We start from the raw sequence: 24,817 nt of genomic DNA on the forward strand, positions 1-24,817 counted from the left end.
GGGCCTGAATTATCAACAAACTAGGTGAATAATCCATAGGAGAACATTTAGTTAATTCAATCATGAACAATAGAACTATAGGGCTATCAAGGTAATGCCAGGATTCCTATGTTTGTTTTTATGTGTGTGTGTGTGTGTGTGTGTGTCATTTTGAGTTGTTCAGTTTGTTTTGTTTCTTTAGTGAAATGTCAACAGTGTAAGAAACACCCAAATGTAGGAAAACAACTTCTTGGATCACTGAAACATGAAACAAATGGATATTCCCAGAACAGGCATCATTCTTAATATAAAGATCTTACAGAAAAAGTTGAACGAACTTTTTGGCCAACCCAATACCTGGGGCTAGACCCGCAAAGGTGACGTGCTTTATTCATGGTGTCAGCAACTTCTGAACTCTTGGAGGTACTACTGCTGATGATAACAGCACAGTGAAGGGGGCAAATATCACTGACAATCTCCTTCTCACTTCCCTGGAGAGTGGCCTTTCCCACAACTAACAATCTACAGCTCTAAGTCATTTTTCAAGGTTATAAGGTCTTGAGACAAATCACATTTTCCCTCTTTCCCCAGCCTACTTTTTTTTGTATAGATACATCTAATTAAAATAAGAGTCTTAAAGGGAAAACCTTGGATAGGGCTATAGACAGGGGAGAGACTGTCCTACCTATTTGGCCTTAGTATTGGAAGGAAAGGATTACAATTTATGTTACATTTGAGTTTGGGGTCTTTTTAGGAAAAGCTAGTGGAATCACCTCTTTCCTCCCCATCCACTAATTCCCCTTAAGCCCAGCCAATCCAGAAACTTGCATGTCACACAGATAATTTGTAACAAGGAAAGTAGGAAAAACAAGTTCTGGAAAACACTTTAAGAAAACACTTTCCAATCAGAAGCTCTTCCCCTCCTTACCGCATCCGTCTTCATCGGCATTATCTACACAGTCACCTTCTCCATCACAAACCCAATTTTGATTAATGCAGAAGCCGTTGGGGCAAGTGAATTCGTTACCTTTGCAGGTCTGATAAGAACCTGGAAGAAAATGACAGCTGCACTCCAAAGATACAAACCACTCAGGAAAAATCAAAGTGCTCATCTTGCCACCTAAACTGAGCTCCTAGAAACTGAAATGTCTGTGCCCGTTTAGTCCCTTAACTATCTTGACAAAAATGAAAAAAAGGAGGAAGAGAAGGAGAAAGAAGAGGAGAAGGAGGAGAAGAAAACAGCAGCTTTGGGTCCAGGACATGAACTCAGGTGCATCAAGATTAAAAACAAGACAGTTATGTTATAGGTTGTCACAGAACAGAGAACACAGACTGACAAAGATGCTATAGACACGCCAATGGCCAACATTCTCTTACTTGACCACAAGCACAGTCATTGCTATCTAGGACCTAATGATTCTGAGTAACTTCTTCCATGATGTCACATTCTTCTCAATACAGTCCCTGAAACAAGCACAGGCGCCAGAAAAGAAATCAGGCATGGCTCACAGAAAATTAGAGTGATACTGAAAATATTTAACAACCTCTAAGGCATGGTTACCCACCAATCAAAATGGGTGTGTAGAAAATCCTTCATTCTGGCAAATAAGTGACCACCAGAAAAAAAAAAAAAAACCTGTCAATTTATTGGAATTTATAAAACTCTCTCATGGAGATTTCATATTCTAATAAAATGAGTCCGGAGGTGGCAACAATGAGAGCGTTCGTGTGCACTGCAGGCAATATCATGGAAAGAAAAGGAGGGTCAGAGTGAAAATGTGGAGGTAACAAAAGCCACCTGCGGGGCTTCCCTGGTGGCACAGTGGTTTAGAGTCCGCCTGCTGATGCAGGGGACACGGGTTCGTGCCCCGGTCCGGGAAGATCCCACATGCCGCGGAGCGGCTGGACCCGTGAGCCATGGCCGCTGAGCCTGCGCGTCCGGAGCCTGTGCTCCGCAACGGGAGAGGCCACAACAGTGAGAGGCCTGCGTACCAAAAAAAAAAAAAAAAAAAAAAAAAAAAAAAAAAAAAAAGCCACCTGCAACCATACTGAAACTTTCCCAACTCGTGATTTTAATGTGCTAAGAATTTCAAAGTAAAGAGAGTTAGGGCCATTACTATTAGGGACCTTGTCTCCCTTTCTAAGCCCTTCTCTCACTCTGTGAAGGTTATTAGACCCATTCCTGAGATATGAGTAATTTGAGAGTCCAGTGATACAATACACTCTGTATCTTTGTAGCCTAAGGAAAGAATGCAAACTGTCCATCAGCAACCCTTCAACTCTACACAGATCCTTGGAAATTAAAGAAGTCCAAGTTCAGCAACACTGCTGAGGCTCATGCCATGGGCCCTAAATGACAGTCTGGCTCCCTTTGCCATCAGACATAGTGACTCTGTGATTTGAAAAAAGTAGCACATTGGTAGGGAGAAAAAAGATAAAACACAAAAACACTCCTAACAGCAAGACCCAACGTAAGGAAATCACCGTACTGCAAGAACGTTCATCACTGCCATCTTCACAGTCAAGGTCATGGTCGCAGACGTAGGTTTTATAAATGCACTCCCCACTGCCACACTGAAACTCACTGTGCAAGCATCGGTGAGCTGGGACACACGGTTAAGAAGGGAAAGAAAAGAGAGAATTTCAATTCCGCTGTAGCCACTTAATTTCATAGGAAGATTCTGTCTCAAGTGTAAAGAGAGATTCTTACTATGCAGTAGTGCTCTGGTAAATGTTTAATAACCAGTTCTCCAGGAACATAAAAGTCCTCACCTGTAGTATCTGCCAATTTCCATGGTGTAAATACTCCACCGTGGCTGACTTCAAGCTACCAACATGAATTCACTGAACACAAACTTGAGAAGAAATGTGCACAACTGGCCAGTATAAACCAGCTTCACCATATTACTTACTGCAGTTGAGTTCATCAGAGGCGTCTCTGCAATCCGTTTCCCCATCACACTTCTGACTGGTGTTATAGCAGGCTCCATTGGCACAAGTTTTCTGCTCACATATTGGGTATCCTGAAAGAACAGAAAGAGCACACAAACCTTAAATGAAGATGTTGCTTTAGCAATCACTTCTTGAGTGACTACTATACTCTAGACACTAACTGCTAAGCATACATTGGTAAACAAAAGATACATTCTCTGGATAACCTAAGAATGACACAAACAGTAAATTACAAACTGGATTACATGCTTAATGTGGGAAGTACAGAGTGCCAAAAGAATGCATAGTAGGAGGGAATGGGAGCCCAGGGAAGTCTCCTCTGAAGTGACTTGCGAGCTTTGAGCTGAAGAATGAGAAGAAATTCAACTTATTTCAAAATGGAACCTTCGTTTACATAATACAAATAACATCCCAGGAAAGTAATGTGCCACACATATGCTTCGGGAAACGAAGGGCCAGTGCTTTGGCTGGAGGGTCATAGAAAGAAAACAGGCCTAGAAGCCAGGAAACCTGGGACCTGGGGTACCACTCAGTATCTATTTACTCTTACTCAAGTTGTTCATCCTCTCTGTGTCACCACGTCCCCATCCACACATTTGGATAGGTTCCTTCACAGGGTACAGGGACCTCAAAAGACAATGTCTAGTAAAGCTTTTTGAAAAGCCTGAATAACTGCTACCACATTATGCACATATGGTCACTTCACTGCTATTAGCCAGATGCTTAACTCTGGTTTTTGAGATCTCAATGGAAAAATCAGCATGTCCCTTGAAGAAAAAAGGTACTGTTAGTCTCTCCCCTGTGCTTCCCCACACTTGGAACATGTACCTCTCATGATCCCTAAGTGTAGGCTTCATCCTGTTGGTTGATTATCTGTCTCCCCCATGACATCATGAAACCCTCTGAGATCAAGGATCCTGTCTTACTCATTTTTAAATCCCCATCACTCAGTACAGGGACTGGGTCATTACTCACTGTGCTCAAGAATTGCTTGGTATTGCTAGAGTTATCACTTAAAAAAGCTTTTAAAAATAGTTTGAATGTCTGCCTTTTATGATCTTTTAATAGCCTCCCTCTCACAAGTATGATATCTTTCTTGGTCCATTCTTCGTTTCATTAAAGATTATTTTCACAATGATTCTCAGATTCTCTTCTGATTTCTTTTTAAGTAAGAAAAGGGTATGTCTCCAACACCAGAGAGCACAGTCCCATTTTGTGAAGTCCCCCAATAAAGGAATAAGCACAAATATTCTCATCTCCAGAAGTTCAAAACTAGTCTGTTAAGTGTCTTTAAATACTTTAACTGCCAAAGTTACATGTAGTCAATCATATACTAAAATGGAAGGCATTTAATAACTGATTAAAATTTTTAATTTTTCTGAATTTTATTTTATTTATTCATTTATTTTTTAAACCCCACATTTGTTTATGCATTTATTTTTGTCTGTGTTGGGTCTTCGTTTCTGTGTGAGGGCTTTCTCTAGTTGTGGCAAGCGGGGGCCACTCTTCATCACGGTGCGCGGGCCTCTCACTATCGCGGCCTCTCTTGTTGCGGAGCACGGGCTCCAGACGCGCAGGCTCAGTAGTTGTGGCTCACGGGCCTTGTTGCTCCGTGGCATATGGGATCTTCCCAGACCAGGGCTCGAACCCGTGTCCCCTGCATTAGCAGGCAGATTCTCAACCACTGCGCCACCAGAGAAGCTCCTATTTTATTTTTTAATAGCCCAAGAACCAGCTAGTGTTTAGGGTTATTGATGTCTTTTCATCACTGAGATGGTGCACATTGCAGATGCACCTTCAAAGGGTCACACAGCTCAGTTAAGTAATTCTGCCTTCAAGAGATGCCTAGAAGCCAGCTGAGTCCAGCAAGCGATTCCTTTCCCCCATGTGCCGGATAGCGTTTAGGGTCAGTATGCCATCTAGCCTTTTAAGAGAGGAGCAGGCAGGAAAGAAATCTTAGAAAACCCAACTCTTTGCAATAGAGAAGTTATCTATCAGGAGGAAAATTTATCTGGGCTTGGACTGTGAGTCTTTCATTTCAGGTGATTATTGTAGATGTGAAGGCTCTGAGACAAATATGCTGGGCAGATCTCTTGTTCTCCCTGTCCTGCTTTTTGAGAACCAGTCCCATAAAACTGAAAACCAGTATCCACCAACAAGACTAAAAGTTTGCTGACATGGCTCATTCCCCCAACAAACAACAAGGCCAGCTTGATGTCATCAGAGAGGGTATTGGAATGGTTAGAGGTCAGCAGTTTGACACTTGGAATGAAGAATGAACAGCTTTCTTGTCTCCGTCCACGCTGATAATGAATCTCTGTCAATCAGCTAAGGGCTTGCCTCAACCCCTGTACACCTTCTGGTCTCTTCAGTGTATGATTAAGTGGAGGGGTATGCCCATAGGAAAGACTGCACAGAGCCAGGACACAAAATACACAAAAGATTTGGGAAACTGTTTCCAAAAGTTTTTCCCCCTTTGGATACCCACACAGAGGGAACAGGTCCAAGTTGTACACTAAGCAAAGTAAGAAATGAAGAGATTCTACTTCCTTTAAAGATTTCTACCGCTAACAGTATTAATTAATGGGTTTCAATCTACCCCAGATAAGAGGAAGTCACAATACTTTGTGATAGGGGATCTCTAAAGTCTTACTTTTTGGTTTATTTGCCTGGAGAGTCTGAGTCTAACCTTGTAAACTTTTTCCCAAGGAGCAAATCCATCATGTAGCTGAAATGTCCTACAGGACTTCAAGTAAAGGGGAAGTGTAGTAAGAGAGGAGACACTGTACAAGAACACCAGAGAAACTCATCCTGCTAAGTTTTGTTTTAATGGAAAGATGGACAAACACCTGTTAACTAAGGCCCAGACCTCTAAAGTTTGTCTGATACGAAAATGCAAGAACATCCTCATTGAACATTGTGGTACATGACTCTTTTTGAATTATGGTTTTCTCAGGGTATATGCTCAGTAGTGAGATTGCTGGGTTGTATGGTAGTTCTATTTTTAGTTTTTTAAGGAAGCTCCATACTGTTTTACAGCTCTATTTACAATAGCCAGGACATGGAAGCAACCTAAGTGTCCATCGACAGATGAATGGATAAAGAAGATGTGGCACATATATACAATGGAATATTACTCAGCCATAAAAAAGAAACAAAATTGAGTTATTTGTAGTGAGGTGGATGGACCTAGAGTCTGTCATACAGAGTAAAGTAAGTCAGAAAGAGAAAAACAAATACTGTATGCTAACACGTATATATATGGAATCTAAGAAAAAAAAAAGGTCATGAAGAACCTAGGGGCAAGATGGGAATAAAGACACAGACCTACTAGAGCATGGACTTGAGGACATGGGGAGGGGGAAGGGTAAGCTGGGATGAAGTAAGAGAGTGGCATGGACATATATACACTACCAAATGTAAAATAGACAGCTAGTGGGAAGCAGCTGCATAGCACAGGGAGATCAGCTTGGTGCTTTGTGACTGCCTGGAGGGGTGAGATAGGAAGGGCGGGAGGGAGGGAGACACAAGAGGGAAGAGATATGGGAACATATGTATACATATAACTGATTCACTTTGTTATAAAGCAGAAACTAACACACCACTGTAAAGCAATTATACTCCAATAAAGATGTTAAAAAATATAAATAAAAAAAAGAACGTCCTCATTCACACCACCTTTTCCCTCTCCCTTCCTTTCTCCAACTTCCAAATGATACATGTCCATGTTTGCTCTTCAAAATTGGGAGCTGTCTCCAAATATACATGTCAGATTGGTGCTTGAAGACTTTTTTAATGTTTTCTCTGCTAATGATTTGGCTTGAAGCAAGAAATTTCCATGCTATAGTTCTGTTTACATAATCAAGGAGGAAGATGTGGTTTAAGAAACTCGTAGGCCTCCCAGAATGGAAATCATTCACAGCAGGGTAAGACACACATATTAGGCACTACTCTTTATTATCTTGACAGGAAGGCTATAAATACATTCTGTTCTCAGATTTTGACAAAACAGCCAAAAAGAAGACAAATTGATTCTAAAGAAAGAGAGGGCCTCTTAAAGGTATATTATGACACTTAAGCCAAGATTAAAAGGAAAACAAGAAGTTACTGATATAAGTCCTGCCCAGACACCTGGGACTTTTCAAGGTCTTGAAGTCATCCTTTATAAGTTACTTTATGTTAGTCTGCTTCCAAGGCAGGATAATCCAGTCAGAGTAATGATTTGCCAGAAAAAGTTTACTAGTTTGGCCACCAGCACTTAGCTGCAAGTACTATCCACGAAGTTAAATGAGCAAAAACAATAATAATCATCAATAACATGTATTGAAAACTACGTGCCAGAAGGCTGTTCAAGTACTCAATGTGTATGAACTCATTTTGTTCTTATAACAACCCAATGAGGTAGTTACGCTATTGTTCCCATTTTAGAGATCTTACATACATGCCTCTCTGAGGTACAGAGAGGTTAAACAATTTGAAAAAGGTCATACGACTGGTCAGCTGGAGAACCTGAACTCAATTCAGCAACCTGGCCCCACTACGCTTGTTCCTAACCACTATAATAGGTATTGCTACCACTTACAGGCTTCAGAGTAATAGGAAGAGAAAATTACAGGAGGAAGAATGAAATTGAATGAAAGAAAATAATCGTAAAAAGATAGCATGAAAAGAAAGAGAAGAAGCAACGCAAGGGAAAGTTTTTCTTTCTTCCTTTCAGTTTCTCATTCCACTTTGGGAAGTCTGGAGAAGTCAGGCCAAATCTAAATTTCATCAAATTATGGCATATTCTACTAAGGACTTCAATCTGGTAAAATCTAAGAATTCCAGGAAACCCTATGCTAGGAAGCAGAGCTTTCCAAGAGTACCAGGACAAACAAGAGAGTCCATACCAAAAAAAAACAGACCACAAAGCAGCAGGAGACCAACTTATTCCTTTCTGACCCCCCCCCACCCCGCCTCCTGTGTCAGTCAAATTCAAGTCCCTGAAGTGACTGTCATCACGGACTAGCATCTAGGGAGTGCAGTAATATGCAAGAGGACAACAGAGAAGCATTTCCTGCCTCTTTCCAAAAATAATTTTTTATTTTTTTTTGCGGTACGCGGTCCTCTCACTGCTGTGGCCTCTCCTGGTGCAGAGCACAGGCTCCGGATGCGCAGGCTCAGCGGCCATGGCTCATGGGCCCAGCCGCTCCGCAGCATGTGGGATCTTCCTGGACCGGGGCACGAACCCGCGTCCCCTGCATCGGCAGGCGGACTCTCAACCACTGTGCCACCACGGAAGCCCTCCAAAAATAATTTGAAGAGCCTTTCAATGAAAAGCATATACATAATATTTATAAAATGTGAATAACAATTCAGTACCTTGGAAAGAGAAAGTAAATATGGTCTTCCCAAGGGCTACTAGAATTGGACTAACATCAAGTTTAGTCTGAGCAGCTTTCAGGAGCCTGAAGCCAAAAAAGGGAAAGACATTAACTTACATAGTTTCCCTTACCGCCTTCGCTTTGAACTACCTGGTCTGAAGTCCTAAATCCCTATCTGGTCTCTATCCATGGTGACCTGATCTCAGACCTAAGTTTAAAAAGCACCCAAAAGGTCTGCTCTGAAGAGTTTGGACCTGCAGTACCTCTTTCTTCACATACACAGAACTATCACCAAAATCTGCAAAGGAGGATAAGACTGACATAGTTCTAATTTTTTGAAAAATAATAAAAATCTCACATGAGCCCTAGCATTGGAGTCACTGAGCCACAGGATGGAACACTGTGCCTCAAATGCTCCAGGGAATAATGCAACATATATTTATTGAAATCCATCTTCCTAGACACCGTGCTAAGAACTGGATAAAGAGATTATAAATGAAATTATGAGTGAAGTAACACAGGTTTTTAAAACTATTTCATTCAACAGATAGTAACGGACTGCTAAGTACTACAGAAAATGATGAACTTCATAAAATCCCTGCTCTCATGGAACTTACATTCTATTTAGGAGGGTGGAAGGACAGACATTAAAATAAATGAGAAAGAGTAACAGTGAGGAGGAGTAGCTCTCTGATAAGGTGATGTTTGAACAAGAACTATTAGGGTTATCAACATGGAGGTCACTGGTGACACTGACAAGAATGTTTTTGGGAGATTTGGAGATGGACTGTTTTCAATGCGTTCAAGAAAGAAAGAAGGAGAGGAAATGGAGATAGACAGCGGTTAAAGACAATTCTATGTAACTTTGCTGTAAAAGGGAGCAGAGAAGTAGGGTAACAGCTGAGAGGGATCTTAGGGTCTTTTAAAAGATGGGAGATATTTATAATGTGCTTGTAAGATGAAGACTAAATAAGAGATTTTTCTCTTTCCTCAAGGTTTCAGGGCTCTGAATCCTATCTCAAACTGCTAAAAAAAAAAAAAGGTCCGGCTGTGATGTGATATGTAAGATGCGGTCAGTCTGCTTCTTCCTTCTCACGTCGAGTAGAGAGAATAGTAAGAGCAAGGTGCTGAGCAAGGGCTGAGTTTGATGAACATGTCCGTCACCAGGCATCACCGTCCAAAGAATGACTTATCCCTCCTCTTCACTCCCTCCCAGTTATGCCCCCAGTCGGAGTTTCAACAGTTAGAAATATAAAGTTAGATATACAAAATTCTAAAGAACAGAAAGTCAGTAGAAATAAAACTTCAGAGACGAAGCCGCCCCCGTGGCAGGCAGACCAAATACTGCTGATTACCGGCAAGAAAGCCTTCATTGTAACAAGGATTTGACCCTTTCTTTGGCATTCCTAAGTAACAAAAGAGAAGTGCTGCAAACCAATGATAATTAGCAATAGTTTTACTCACACCAAAAGCATGCTAATACGGTACTTGATAAAGATGAAATAATCTGTTTACTTAGCTAAGAAAAAATTACACTATTTTTGAGCAACGGAAAGTCAGTGCAACATTATTAATTGAATGACCCATAATTGCTGCATTGTTCCGATGTTTATCTTAGACTCTGAGTGAGTGGGTTTTCCTTGATGCTAATCCCATTAAAAGCAAAATGGATGGCAGTTTCAACTCTCTGTTCCTTAAAAAATAGTAATAATTGACAAACTGTTTAATAGCAGGTGCCATTTTACAGATGGCCAGACTGAAGAGCAAAATAACTTAGGAAAAATGAACTTTTACCTGTTTCACAGCTGTACACACACACACACACACACACACACACACACACACATATATATTTTTTCAGAAAGTTCTCAAACAGTAGAATAACCAAAAATATCTTATGCCTTATGCATATAGGAACACAGCAGACAAAAAGACCAAATATGATACGAAACTATTTATTTCAAGGATAATCTTTTTATTGGGACATTAATACCCTTGCCTTTCTTGCCATCTCACCCATTCTTTTCCCTCCCTTCTCCCTGCTTCCCTGAGTGGACCCTTACACACCATTCATTGTTATGTAAAAGGAGTGCTTGGAATGGACACAAGGTGCTCTGTCTTGGAGCTCAAGACCTTGATCTTAGAAGCTTGAAAGGGTAAGAACTATATCCTAGGGGTCTGATCTGACAGGCGGGACTATGAACTACACAGTCAAGCTTCCTGATCCTTTCAAATATTTGGGGAAAAGAAATAAGTCCTTCTTGGCAGTTTTCCAACATCCTCCACTATATTTAAGTGGTTTCTAGTGCCTAGAAGACCCATTCCTATAGACAATCTTATTTCTGAGAAATAGACAAATTAAAGCCATATTCATAAACTGATTCTAAGTTTGTCCAAAAGTAATTTTCCTATTCATCAAGACTCCAAAAACAACAGAACAAAGTGTCATGTCTCACAAAAAGGTTTTCTGTCTAAGCCTCACTTAATCCTCCATTATGTGGGAACATTGTAATTTAAAACAACTAATTAAACAGTTGCTATATATCTGAAGCGACATTTAAAATAGCTAAGTACCTCTAGGACTAAATGTATCTTAGCATGATTATCAATGGCTGCTAATATCACAAAGGGGCAGTTAGACATTAGGTGCCTCCTGATGGAAATACATACCTTTATATACAAAGTGTTGTTGCCCTTATACACACACACACACACACACACACACACACACACACACACGAAACCTTGCATGTGTTCAAGCCTCTAGACTAGTGCTATTTTCAACTGGAGCAGGGGAGGGGAATTCTGCTCCCAGAGGACATTTGACACTGTCTAGAGACATTTTTGGCCATCACAACTGGGAGGTGCTGCTGGCTTCTAGTGGACAGAGGCCAAGGATACTGATAGCTATTCTACAATGCACAGGACAGCTCCCCACAATAAAGAATGATTTGGACCCAAATGTCATTATTTCCGAGATGGAAAAACCTTACTCTAGATCTCGCTACCAATTTCTAGGAAATACAGGGGACAGAAGAACATGTTGAAGGATATCAGAGGGTGGGTGCAATGAGCAAAACCCAGACTATGGGAAACTCCAGAACAAGTCACTTGCTAACTCCAACATATAGATTTTCTTTGGATTTTTATTTAAATGACACTGTAAAAAAATAATAAGCCAATTGAAGAATTTTTAAAACTGAATGGATTTCTGATTACTTTAAAGAACAGTTATTAACTTTTAGGTGTGATCATGATACTGTAATGTTTCAGTCCTTATATTTTAGCAATATAGATACTGAATTACTTAAAAGACAAACTTACATGATATCTGAGAACTGCTTCAAAATAATGGAGAGAAGAGATATAGGTAAGACAAAATTAGCTATGAGTTGATGTAATCACTCTGCTTTTGATTATGTTTAAAACCTTCCATAATAAAAAGCTTTCAACAATCATTTTAATAATAAAATAGCTAAGTAACCTGTAGGCAAAAATGCTCTGTAAACTTCTTACACAAAAGTAAAGTATTCCAAGAGCATGGGCATAGGGTTTGGACCTAGGTTAATATCCTGGTTCGTCTACCCTTACCTCTTGATCTCTGTAAAGTGGAGATGGTCCTCACACCTACTTTGTAGTACTGATTAATGCGTATATGTGGAATCTAGAAAAATGGTACAGATGAAACGATTTGCAAAGCAGAAGTAGAGACATAGATGCAGAGAATAAACGTATGGACACCAAGCGGGGAGAGGGAAGGTGGGATGAATTGGGAGATTGCAATTGATATATATACACTACTATGTATAAAACAGATAACTAGTGAGAACCTACTGTATAGCACCAGGAATTCTACTCGGTGCTCTGTGGTGACCTAGGTGGGAAGGAAATGCAGGAGGGAGGGGATATACGTATACGTATGGCTGATTCACTTCGCTGTACAGCAGAAACTAACACACCATTGTAAAGCAACTATACTCCAATTAAAAAAAAAAAAATTGAATATGATAGTGATTGATGCCCTGGGAGTGACACTCCCCTTTTCCATTTCCCACAAGAGCTCCAAACAAAGACGGAAAATAAAATGAGGCAAATCCTCCCCCCAGTACTGAGTCTTTTTAAAGACTTTGATCCAGGTCATTCATTTCCTTCCTGTACAAATCTGGCTGTGGCCAGGAGATCAAAGCACTAACAAGGAAGTATGAGGATTCTTTTTTAATTTCCTCTTATTTGTTTTTTTTTTTTTTACACTCTTCCTTACAGAACACATAGCAATAAATAAATGAGGTAGAGAGAAATAGGAAAAAATACCTCATTGTAAAACCTCCTTACATGTGTGAGATTCACTTTAGGGCCATGAACCCTGAAGGATTCATGACTTGTATGATTCCAGAAACAATGAGGTTTAACTCTGGTTCAACAATTACTTGTATGTACTTAAAAAAATGAACAAAATCTTGATTAAGGATTCCTGCCCAGATATTTTACAAAGCTCACTTCCTTTCCTTCATTCCTTTCTATAGGAGCTGCTTGAATGCTTGTACCCCGCCAGCTTTTTTCCAGAAGGTCCGTCGGCAAAGTCATGAGGCAGCTGTATTGGTGACTTGAGACTTGGCTGCAGGGTGTTCACATGGAATAAATCCAAACAGTCTGTTTTGGCTGCCTTTTATTTTCCCTAAAATAGCATTTCCTGCAGTACCATTGCATTTGCAATAAAGCACTCATTTTTATCCACTTGTAAATAAGGGATAAAGACACAGACTGTTGGCTGGTGGCACAGGCCTCTGGTTCTGTTCTTGCACAAGGTAGGACTTCCTCCTTCTGTAAATAAAGTCCTTCATGAACAGTAATCATCAGACTTGGACCAGAGGACGAGCTGAGCTCTAGCTCTGCCACACACCATTTAACCCTGAACAAGCCACTCCATCCTTTGCTGGTTCAGTTACCTTATTCGTAAGACAGTATTATAATACTGGCCCTAATGTCCTCAGTGAGGGGTCTAATAACAATAACCACTGGAATTTACATAACACTTTGAAGTTTACACAATACTGCAAAATATAATGTATGATTTGTCTCTATTATTAATCAAAAATATTTTCTTCACTTGCCACAATAAAGAATTTATTGTTTGCTTTACAAAGTACTCAAAGGGGAGTCCTTGACTCTGGACTTGCTATCTGTGACATCCAGACACACACTACCATCTCTAAAACTGCCGGTACCAAGTCTAAATTCTCCATAACTTTTCCAAAGTTAAAGAAGACCCAACCTAGAGGCAACATAATCTCTTTCAAAAGAAAACATGTAAGTTAGAAATTACAACAGAACTATACCAGAAAGTCTGCTAGGAAATGGAAACACAAAGACAAATAGCACAGACTCCTCTCAAAGGAAAATAACATACAAGAGAAGAAAGCATTGGAGAAGTTTTTTGTTTTGTTTTAATGTACTGTGTGATGACAGTGAGGCTGCAGCGTGAATCTGGACACACATACGAGTGTTTCTTCCATTAAGAGCACAATTTGAACACTACAGTAAATAGGAACACTTTGCTCATAACCAGTTTATGTTACCTCCCACCCTCGGCATGGCACCATGTTGGGAAGTGTAGCAAGATGGCTCTTTCATTAAGCATACAATATACCAAAGGAAGGAATTTAGAAACAGTCAAGAACTAAAATCCTATCAAAATGATCAAACAATAAAAGAGTTGTCCCATGAGAAGAGACTAAAACCTAAATCTTTAGTTGGAAGCATAATAACCAAGAAGTTTATGATCAAGGTTTCTAAGGTACACAAAATCTATCCACCGATTATTAGAATACTAGAATATTAAAATAACTCCTTGAAGTCTGAAATGCAGTATGCCAGAAAGAATGCCAGGGAAAGATATATAAAAACTCAAAGAAGCTCTGGGTAAATTCATAAATGATAGACCTATAAGCGCTTTTGAGAGAAAATGGGTATGTCTGAGACTAAAGACAGAGTTAGATGGACCAGAGGACGGACACAGCAGAATAATTAGTATATTCTTGTATTCTAACAATTCTATATAAACCTCAAGAGAGGCAGATTACTCTTTACTCATTTGTAAGAAGTGATTGCACTTTCTTATTTTGCTTATGGTCATATTTAAACATTATACATAGAATACTGTGATTTGTATGCTTTATCTTGTGGTGATCAGTTACAAATTGATATAGTATTCTTCCATTACACAGATAGCCATTTTCAAAATGTAACACATTCCCAAAGGTGATCTGGAAAACACTGAGTCCATAAGAGCAGAAAGACTGAGACATTTGACCCAGAAGTTTACCATGGTAACGTACTAAAAGTTAAAATTGACCAAACTGGATTTTGTACTCATTGACGTTTTGTGATTCTGTGTTAAAGTTAAAAGTTTCTTACTTCAAGACGTACAGAAACTTGAAGTGCTAAGGCAGGACAGACTCAGAATGTCTTGCTAAAAATAGACTCCTACCAGAACATCACCTCTAATCCACACAAGAATCTGCCAAGAGATTTCAATAACAAGAGGCATATTGTAGGCATTTCTGTCCATCAACAAATTGATTAAAATGCCAAAGGGACAAAGGTGAAACCAAATACAGTGCGAAGACTGTAAGGGACTCACGGCAGTTTTTCTCATCAGTTCCATCCAAGCAGTCTGTGGAATGGTCACATCTGAATTCTGCTGGGATACATTCACCGTTTTCGCACGTAAACTGATGGCTTGAGCATGTTCTCCCAGCTGTGAAAGGAAAAAAATATTACTTTGTAATTACTGAAAAACACAGACCAACTAACAAATATGACAGTAACATTAACCCAGCTACTCTAAGGTAGACATCTTACAATGTGAAAGCAAAAGTGTTATTATCAGGATACTATCAAAATGCCCAGAATCATATCAACATTCAAGGTTGTGAGTGTAGACAATTATATTATCAACATGTGTTGAGAATACAATATAGCTTGAAAACCTATACAGTAAAAAGGATGAATGAAATAAGAATTTTGCAGGTATAGGTATTAATCAAGGATCAGTAAGGTCCCCCTCATTGAAATCCTTGTTTAAACAAGAAGGAAACATGCCAAAGAGTAAACAGTGTTTATCTCTGAGTATTAGGAATGGGTGATTTTTTTTTCTTTAGAGTTTTCTCTACTATATAAGCTTTCTACATTGAATACCTGTCAATTTCATAAACATAAATTTAAGCTAGCTTGATTTTATCTTAAGGTGATTAGGGTAGGTGAGAGCAGAGCACCAGTAGTTTATCAAATTTGCCTCTGGATAAAACAGACAAAATCAAATGAATCAATATTCCAAGCATCATGTGAATTCTATTCTGTGAGTCTGAGGCAGGAATTTTTTTTTAATTTATTTATTTTAATTTATTTATTTTTGGCTGCATTGGGTCTTCGTTGCTGCACGTGGGCTTTCTCTAGTTGCGGCGAGGGGGCTACTCTTCATTGTGGTGCGTGGGTTTCTCACTGGGGTGGCTTCTCTTGCTGCGGAGCATGGGCTCTACGCACACGGGCTTCAGTAGTTGTTGCACAAGGGCTTAAGTGTTTGTGGTTCATGGGCTCTAGAGCGCAGGCTCACGAGTTGTGGCGCACGGGCTTAGTTGCTCCGCAGCATGTGGGATCTTCCCAGACCAGGGCTCGAACCCGTGTCCCCTGCATCGGCAGGCAGATTCTTAACCACTGTGCCACCAGGGAAGCCCTGAGGCAGGAATTATGATGGGACTTTTTAATTGTCCACATAAGAGAGAAGCATTTGGGGAAAAGATGATCTAATAAAAAAATAATTTAAAATGCAAGAGTTACCTTATAAAATCCATACTCATTTAAAATAGTATGGAACATTGCTCATAAATTATTGCTGTAAAGTTATTTCCAGTCTCCCCAAGCAGTTGCCCTTGGTAGTTCCCATCCCCTCTATGTAGTATTATTATCAAGGGGTCATCCACCACACATTGCATCACAATCTACAGCTCAGCTTTCTTCCTACTCCGTGTGGGGAGCAAGGGAAAATGGAACCAAATGGCATATCTAGCCAAAAGATAAATAACCCATCATTCATTCATTCAGTGTCCACTTATCAAGAACCTACTATCCGCTAGACAGAATACCAAGCCTTAGGGATACAAGCTGAATAAAGCATAGTCCCTGCTCTCCAGAGCTTCACAATCTAGCACTGAGTACCTACTAGGTCACCCTTTTCCTCTAGGACCTCTGAGAGGCCAGCCAGAAATATCAGAGCCCAGAACAGATTTCCTAGAAACAAGGATTTCTCCCTGCTCCCTACTATGCCTGGTACTTTTCCTTCCTCCTTTCAGTCCTTCTGAACTACTGTCCCCCACCTCCCTCCCTTTTTGCCACTCCACCTCAGATCCGGATGCACATAACTGGACCTGATGTAGATATGCTGTGCTCCTATCTGGCCTTGACTAGCTCCTGTCTGTGCCCTCCTCAGGACTGCCATTTGTCACCACCACCACCCTCCACAGACCTACATAGTTTGCTGGTTTCCCCTGAACTACTCTGTCCCAAAGATCACCATCTCTTTGTTGCTGGCAGACCTCATGACCAGCACTGACAAGCCCTAACAGATTGTTTAATTATACAGTCTACATTTTACCTTTACACCAAAGTCAAACTCATAAGTATTGAGAATTTCCATTATCTTCCTCAAAAGAAGGTTTCTAGTGGCTCGACTGAAGAGAGTTCATACTCCCATTGCTGGACTCAAAATTCCTGGACTTAATTCTAATTTTTTATAAATACATCTAGAACCTACTGAAGCCCACAGCACCTCCACTGCTAGTCACCTAACAAACAAGTTCCCACATGACGTAGCCATCAAAAATATCTGTTTCTTCTTTGATCTTTGCGGACAATGTCCGTGTGAAAATGCCAACAGGATCTTGGCTATCTCAAAACCAACACACAGTGATGATAGATGTCCATGATTTGTGGGATGTGCATTTAATGAAACAGAATGTGGGGAAGTGTAAAGGTGAATGCTACACAGTGATCAGAGCTAGACTTTTCCAGAGGACAACTGAGGTCAAGAGCCTGAGGTGGTTCATTACAGCCTTGTATCTTCTCTCCAATTTCCACCTCAGTCCAACTTAGACTCGTTAAAAGGTTTTAGTTTGGGGTTTTTTTGTTGTTGTTTTTTTCTTTTGTCTTATAAAAACACAGGGAAAAAGATGGTGATGTTTTCTCTTCTAGACATTGAAATTTGAATTATGGGAATGTAAAATTCAGGACCTCTGCAGCTTTCATGCAATCATGAAAAGCCAATAGGCTAAAAAGATGGCAGGGCAGGGCAGAATAGTGGAAGAAAACTCAATGATGTCACTGATCCAAGGAACTGAGACTTTCCATTATCTTCCAATCAATTCTGGAACAATGCTACGTTTAAGCTTTATGGGTGAGATAATAAATTCCCTTTTTGCTTAACTTTTTTGAGTTGTGTTTTTCACTCTTTGCAGCCAAAAACATCCCCATTGATACAAGAATAATTTTAAATTACACAAACATCCTTAAAAGAAAGGAATGCTACAGATGACAGACATCTTTCTCACATGTTGCCATCTTACATTCACCCAAAATTATGCTCTTGTCCAAAACTGTTTAAGCCCAATAAAGCACTCTTTTCCAGTTCCATCCCAAAGAAATCAGAATGGAAGTGTCTCTTCCAGGTTACTGCCCTGAACCCCCTCAATGTCCAGGAATCAGCAGTCGCCAACGTCCTCTTCCTTGCTACTATTTGCTTTCTGGTTCCAGCTCATCCTACGATGGCTCTAGCAGCCGTCACTGAAGTGCCTCCAGCAGACCTCCACTTCCACTCAGTGAGAAAGAAGAGAGTTTAATAGTGGGGCAGAAGGGGTGGAAGGTTTTGCCTGCACAGTGTGCTCCAGGAGCACGTGGACCCATCCAACTGCCAACCAGACAAATGAAGACCTCCACATACAGATACCAATAAGTGTTTTGTTTCTTTCTTAAGCATAACATAACCTGAGTTAAATACTGGGAATCTATCCCATGTCCAAATCACTGGCTCTATTGATAACTCTTCAGCACATCCACACTTTCAGTATCATCCAACCCCTGAGTGAGACGGCTGGCACAGGTTCCCTTGTCCTTCAAGGCCCAACTCTGCATTTATAAAGATTCATTCCATTGTGTTTTGTCTTTGTAACAGGTTGGAATTTAAGGTGTCCAAAGGGCCAAAACAAGATTCCTCTACAAGCACTTACGGCAATGCCGCCGTTCATCTGAGCCATCGATACAATCTTCTTCCTCGTCACACACCCAGTGGACAGGGATGCATAGCTCCTCACTCTGACACAGGAACTGGTTGGAACGGCAAGTAGGGTGAGCTAAAATAAACCGGAAAAAAACTCATTATGTCTAACATCCACCCTATTATACCAACAAACGATGCTCGTTTCAAAAGAAGTATGTCAACTCCTGCTCAATATATTTGATAGCAAATATAAAAAACCTTAGAGCCTGTGGACTTTAACCAGTGTTCACTGTCAAGTAATCTCAGCAATGGCATCACAACAAAATGATGATCCAAAGCAATACAGAGAAGAAAACAAACAGCCCAAACACACATTCATACGAAGTTATGACCAAAAAAATATTAAATTTTTAATTTCAATAAAATCAACCATGAGTTTATCATTATTAAATTATTTGAAGTGTTTTGTAATAACTAATAGTAAAACATCATGATAAATTGTAAAATCCATGAGATTTGGAAAACAAGACCCAAAATCAAATAATTTATTATTTCCACAGTTTTCTTGCTTTACAATCTTCAGCAGATTCTCTGAATTGCAATGTATGTATCATAAAATGGGGACTATATTTTTCTCACGGTGTGCTATAAAAAAAAGTAGAATGGAATATCACTCAGCCATAAAATGAAACGAAATTGAGTTACTTGTACTGAGGTGGATGGACCTAGAGTCTGTCGTACGGAGTGAAGTAAGTCAGAAAGAGAAAATCAAATACCATATGCTAACAAATATATGTATGGAATCTAAAAAAAAAAAAAAATGGTTCTGATGAATCTAGGGGCAGGACAGGAATAAAGACGCAGATGTAGAGAACAAACTTGAGGACACGGGAAGGGGGAAGGGTAAGCTGGGACGAAGTGAGATAGTGGCATGGACATATATACACTACCAAATGTAAAATAGATAGCTAGTGGGAAGCAGTTGCATGGCACGGGGAGATCAGCGCTCGGTGCTTTGTGACCACCTAGAGGGGTGGGATAGGGAGGGTGGGAGGGAGACACAAGAGGGAGGGGATATGGTGATATATGTATATGTATAGCTGATTCACTTTGTTGTACAGCAGAAACTAACACACCATTGTAAAGCAATTATACTCCAATAAAGATGTTAAAAAAAAATAAGTAGAGTAACATATGTGAAAGTACCATGTAAATAAGTTGCGAGTGATTGTCATTGGTATGTTTTTATCATCATCGTTATGGGACATTGATAAATTGTTGGTATGACTGCTCAATTATCCCTTTATCTCAGAACACACTGTTCCTGACTTTCTGCTCCTAGTGTTTAACCTAAAATGAACTCAGTAAGCCCCAGAGGAGGCAAATAGATAGCACTTGATCATATCTCTACAAATAGAACTACTCCCTTACTCAAAGTGTGGTTTCCAGACTAGCAGCATCAGCATTACCTGGGAGCTTGCAGAAATGCAGAATCTCAGGTCCCACCTCAAACATGTGGAATTAAGCCCTACACTTTAACAAGCTCCCCATGTGATCCATTTCTGCATGAAAGTTTGAGAAGCACCTTATAGGACCTAATCCCCACACTTCTCCCATTTTCAAATGCATCGTCATCCAAACAATACACCAAAGTTTGTCCTGTTGTGCCACAGGACGGCCAACGATTCAAAACAAATTTTCGCCTCCTTTCTTGGGTTTTGGATGATAACCCTTGCCTGTTCACCTGTCAGAATGAATGAAATTGCAGTAGTGTGATGGATCACCTATGGCAAGGTGGGAGAGCAATGGACATAAGGGTTGGGATTAGTGCACCAACTGGGAAGCCTTTAATAAATAATTTAGCTTCTCTATGCCTCAGTTTCCTCATCTGAAACCTGCCTCAGAATATTGTTGAGAGAACTAAATGAAGAAATATATGAAAGTGATTTTATAATTCTTCTCTAAATTAAAGAGTTAAATTGGGGGTTTATAATATTATCACGTTTTTAACTATTATTTAAAAAACATAAACCACACTAGCCCCTTCTGTGACCTCTTGATAGTAATGCACACAAGTTCTACTACCTCCTTTTTATAAAAACAGACTCTTCCTTGAATTACAAATCATAGCAGTACAGACAACATTATTTTTTGTTCTTCTTAGTGCACAAAATTTGCAGACTGAATAATCTGAAATAATCGTTTATAGGCTTCAGAAAACAGCTCAGAAAGTTGGTTCCATACCAAGGTCATGGGATAAGAGTAAGATAGAAACTGATGTGAATTGAACCTCGTGATCAAAAGGGACTGAATTCTTAATGCCACCAGTTCTCTATCTCAAAAGATTGGAGCTCAGTCCAATCTACTACTAAAGGCACAACTCTTTCTCTTTGTTACAGCTGAAATGACCATGAAGCACTTCTGCTACTCAGAACAGAGCTTAGCCCCACCGCTCTTCACTTACGGCAGCCAATTTCATCCGAGCCATTCGCGCAGTCTCTGGTCCCATCACACCGCCAGGACGCAATGATACAAAGCCCAGGTTGGCACTGAAACTCATCACTGTGACATTCTGTAATCCCACAAGCAAGAGAAAGCCAGTTTGAAAAGTTACCCACACAGATATTTCAAAAAAATACACATTTTTGATGAAAACAAAAAATTATTCAACTAATTAGTAATCAAAGAATGTAAATTATTTATACAATTAGGAAAACATTTTTATGATTATATTCTGTGTCAGGGTCTGCAGGAAAGTCATTTTCACACACAGCTGACTAGAGTGCACCTTGAGGTAACCAATCTGGAAAGCAATTTGACAAAAGGTATCCTGCTTTTTAAAAGTGCTTATTCTTTAACTTAATACTTTTACTTCTAGGTAATTTTTTTTTTCCCCTTAAGGAACTAAGCAGAGAATTAAAGATTTATGTGTAGAGGTTTTCATCACAGCATAATTTATAATAAAGGAAATTGCAAACCTCGTAAATGTCCAATAATATGAAAATGAATAAATTTTCTTATATCTATATATATCATATTAGGAACTCATTAAAATAGTTATGAAGAACTTCTAAATGATTTGGAGAAATATTTGTAATATTTCATTACACATTATAACAAAGACAAGGACGCCAAATTTTACCTGTAACAGAGTCATATATAGCAGAAAAAAAGCACAGAAAAGGCCAGAAAGTTAAGGGTGGTTATCTCTGATACCATCATGAGTAACTTTTCATTTGTGGGACTGTGCTTTTTTCAGTTTGCCACCGTACAGTCTTTTTAAGTGCCTTTTTATTACTAAATCATATACATCAATTTATGGTTCTTCATTCTTAGATACAAGACCAATATTATGGCTTTTTGTTTGTAACTTATTTGTAAGATGCCAGGTACGGCTCTTCTCTGCCAACCAACAGAGGCCAAAAATAAACAAACAAAAATCTCTGCAGCCAATCAGAGTGCACAAACTTGGCATCAAACTAGCCACACTTCCAAGTGGCAGTGATATCCCCTAGTGATACCAGAAAGTGAATATAACTTAAACAAGTTCATTTAATTCAACCAGTATATCCTGCAGTTTTCCTAGTTCTCCCCAGGGGACTAATTTGGCAGTTAGCGATCCTCTGAGTTTCCCCAAATATCTGACCAGCAACCTCCCCATACATTATGTGCCAAGTATGAATTTTATTTTTAAGAGAGCAGCCAACACCAGCCCAACATGGAGAAGACTCAAAATTATTCTTTCACAAACCCATGGTGGTAGAGGAATAATTCGGGGGGTTGGAAGAATAATTATACTTTCCCCATGTATTTAAGCAATCATGCTAAATTACCCATTTCAGTGTTTGACTAATTAAACTGAAATTAAGTAAATATACAGATCAATTACCTACTCCTAAAATAAATAAACAATGTGCTATCCTGTCTTGTGTAAATGCAGGCCTATCATGAGCATGACATAAACACAGTTAAGTGATCTATTCCTAGGGGATATAGGCTACTTTGTTCATGGAATGTTCAAATCTGATTGTCTGGTAGTGACATACTGATTTATAATGTATGCTGCAAATGGTCAGAAACTTTCCTTGGCTAAATGGTGGTACCGAGTGGTACAGGAATACGTACACCCAAATACCTTCTATAGACTAATGCATGATGGTGGTTGGTGGTGCAGGTCTGGGGTTGGTGGTGCAGGTCTCTTATCAACTACCTTTAAAACACAACAACCTCCCTTGCAAAAATGCCCCTAAGGAATGTACAAATTCACTCTGGAATCCCAGAACTTCTCATTGGATTTTGTTCTACAAAGCAATATTTCCATGAGAGATTAGAGGCTTTGGAGGTTTAGCTATTAACACAACATATATTAAATCACTTTTATCAATTAGGTCTATTGTTAGAAATCCAACATAATACATTTGTAAATTCAGTACATTTGTTTCCCTTAGTATCTCATAATTTCTGGTTGAAAAATTATAACAATCTAAAGGTCAGTCTACCTACAAAGAGTTTCCTCTTGCTGGAAAAATCATACACTTAGAAACTGAGCATACTGAAGCAAATTCTCAGAACAATATACTGCCTGTTTTCAAATGCATGTAGAATTAGTGTTATTTCTTAAGCAACATTTTTGTTTATTTGGTTTTTTTTCTTTTTTCATTTCTTAAGCAATTTTTATTACAAGTCAAATTTTGAGTTTGTTTTTGCTAAAATATGAAGTTAAGCACATCATGAAAAGAACACAAAATAGATACCCGAAAGTCATTTTTTAAGCACTTCAAAGTCAATTATTTAAAAATCACACATTAGGGCTTCCCTGGTGGCTCAGTGGTTAAGAATCCACCTGACTGAGGCAGGGGATGCGGGTTCGTGCCCCGGTCCGGGAAGATCCCACATGCCGCAGAGCAACTAAGCCCGTGCGCCACAACTACTAAGCCTGTGCTCTAGAGCCCGCAAGCCACAACTACTGAGCCCATGTGCCACAACTATTGAAGCCCGCGCGCCTAGAGCCCGTGCTCCACAAGAGAAGCCCTCTCACCGCAACGAAGAGTAGCCGCTGTTCGCGGCAACAAAGACCCAATGCAGCCGAAAATAAATAAATGAATTTATTTTTTTAAAAAATTCCCAATGCTAAGCCCAGCAGCTGGCATTATAGGGAAAAAAAAAAATCACACATTAAAAAAAAAAAAATTTAAACTGATAGGGGAAGTTTTACAATTATGTAACTCTTTCTAGTTAGTATTTTTCACATTTGACCTCCCAAATACTCAGTTATCTAAAGTAATATATCAAGCCCAATTCACTCAACTTATCAACAGATCCATGGTAATTCATTTGTCAAGTTCATCTTTTCAATATTAACTTCCATGCCTGTTATAACTCCCAAATGACTATTGTTTGGAAACATCTCTGCAGAAGAACAAATGGATACTCTATCATTTGCTGGGTGGCATCTTAGTAATCAACCGAATGCTCCACTAGTGTCAGAAGACTGTCATCCATTCTATTACAAAGGAAATATGTGTTGTTGAAAAACAAACTGCTAGTATAGCACAGGGAACTCTATTCCATTCTTTGTAATAAACTATATGGGGAAAGCATCTGAAAAAGAATAGATATATGTAGATATATAACACAATCACTTTGCTGTACACCTAACACAACATTGTAAATCAACTATTCCCCAATATAAAATACATTTTTTAACAATAATAAAATAGAAATCAAACAAAAATAATAATAAAGTTCCAAAACAGGCAAAAATAAATTTAAAAAAACACACACTGTTAGTGAAAAGGTCTAGATCAAGCTTGATAACAATTTCAGCTGCCCCTGATTTCAACTGGTTTGTATGCACTTTATCTTCTGAGAGTTTTTTTTGCACAGTCTCCGGACGCACAGGCTCAGCGGCCATGGCTCACGGGCCCAGCCGCTCCGTGGCATGTGGGATCTTCCCGGACCGGGACACGAACCCGTGTCCCCTGCATCGTCAGGCGGACTCTCAACCACTGCGCCACCAGGGAAGCCCTGAGAGGTTATTTTTTAATAAGTAGCCTTTACTCATAACCCCTCCAAAGGTTACTACATATTATCTATACTTCATTGTTTAATAATTTGAAGTCCAAAGAAGGTGGGAGTGGGGGAATTTCATACTTTGGAGCTAAACATAGTTTATGAAAGAAAAAAATCTAAATAGAGCAAAATTTAACACTTCTTTCAACAAATGCTCTCTAAACATCCATATTCAACCAATCCA

At 39.4% G+C, this 24,817-nt stretch overlaps 1 protein-coding gene across 1 annotated transcript in view; it reads right to left on the reverse strand.

Moving 5' to 3' along the window:
- LRP2 (LDL receptor related protein 2) overlaps window positions 1-24,817 on the reverse strand; it is a 178,405-nt gene that overhangs the window by 139,094 nt on the left and 14,494 nt on the right. Inside the window, exons 3-8 of the mRNA XM_065880144.1 lie at window positions 21,026-21,133; window positions 18,572-18,694; window positions 14,935-15,051; window positions 2,892-3,002; window positions 2,472-2,582; window positions 908-1,027 (exon numbers count right to left, since the gene is read on the reverse strand). Coding sequence (XP_065736216.1) covers window positions 908-1,027; window positions 2,472-2,582; window positions 2,892-3,002; window positions 14,935-15,051; window positions 18,572-18,694; window positions 21,026-21,133 — 690 coding nt within the window. The remainder of the gene's footprint in view (window positions 1-907; window positions 1,028-2,471; window positions 2,583-2,891; window positions 3,003-14,934; window positions 15,052-18,571; window positions 18,695-21,025; window positions 21,134-24,817) is intronic.

This window comes from Phocoena phocoena, chromosome 7 (assembly GCF_963924675.1).
Source record: "Phocoena phocoena chromosome 7, mPhoPho1.1, whole genome shotgun sequence".
Classification (NCBI taxonomy): Eukaryota; Metazoa; Chordata; class Mammalia; order Artiodactyla; family Phocoenidae; genus Phocoena; species Phocoena phocoena.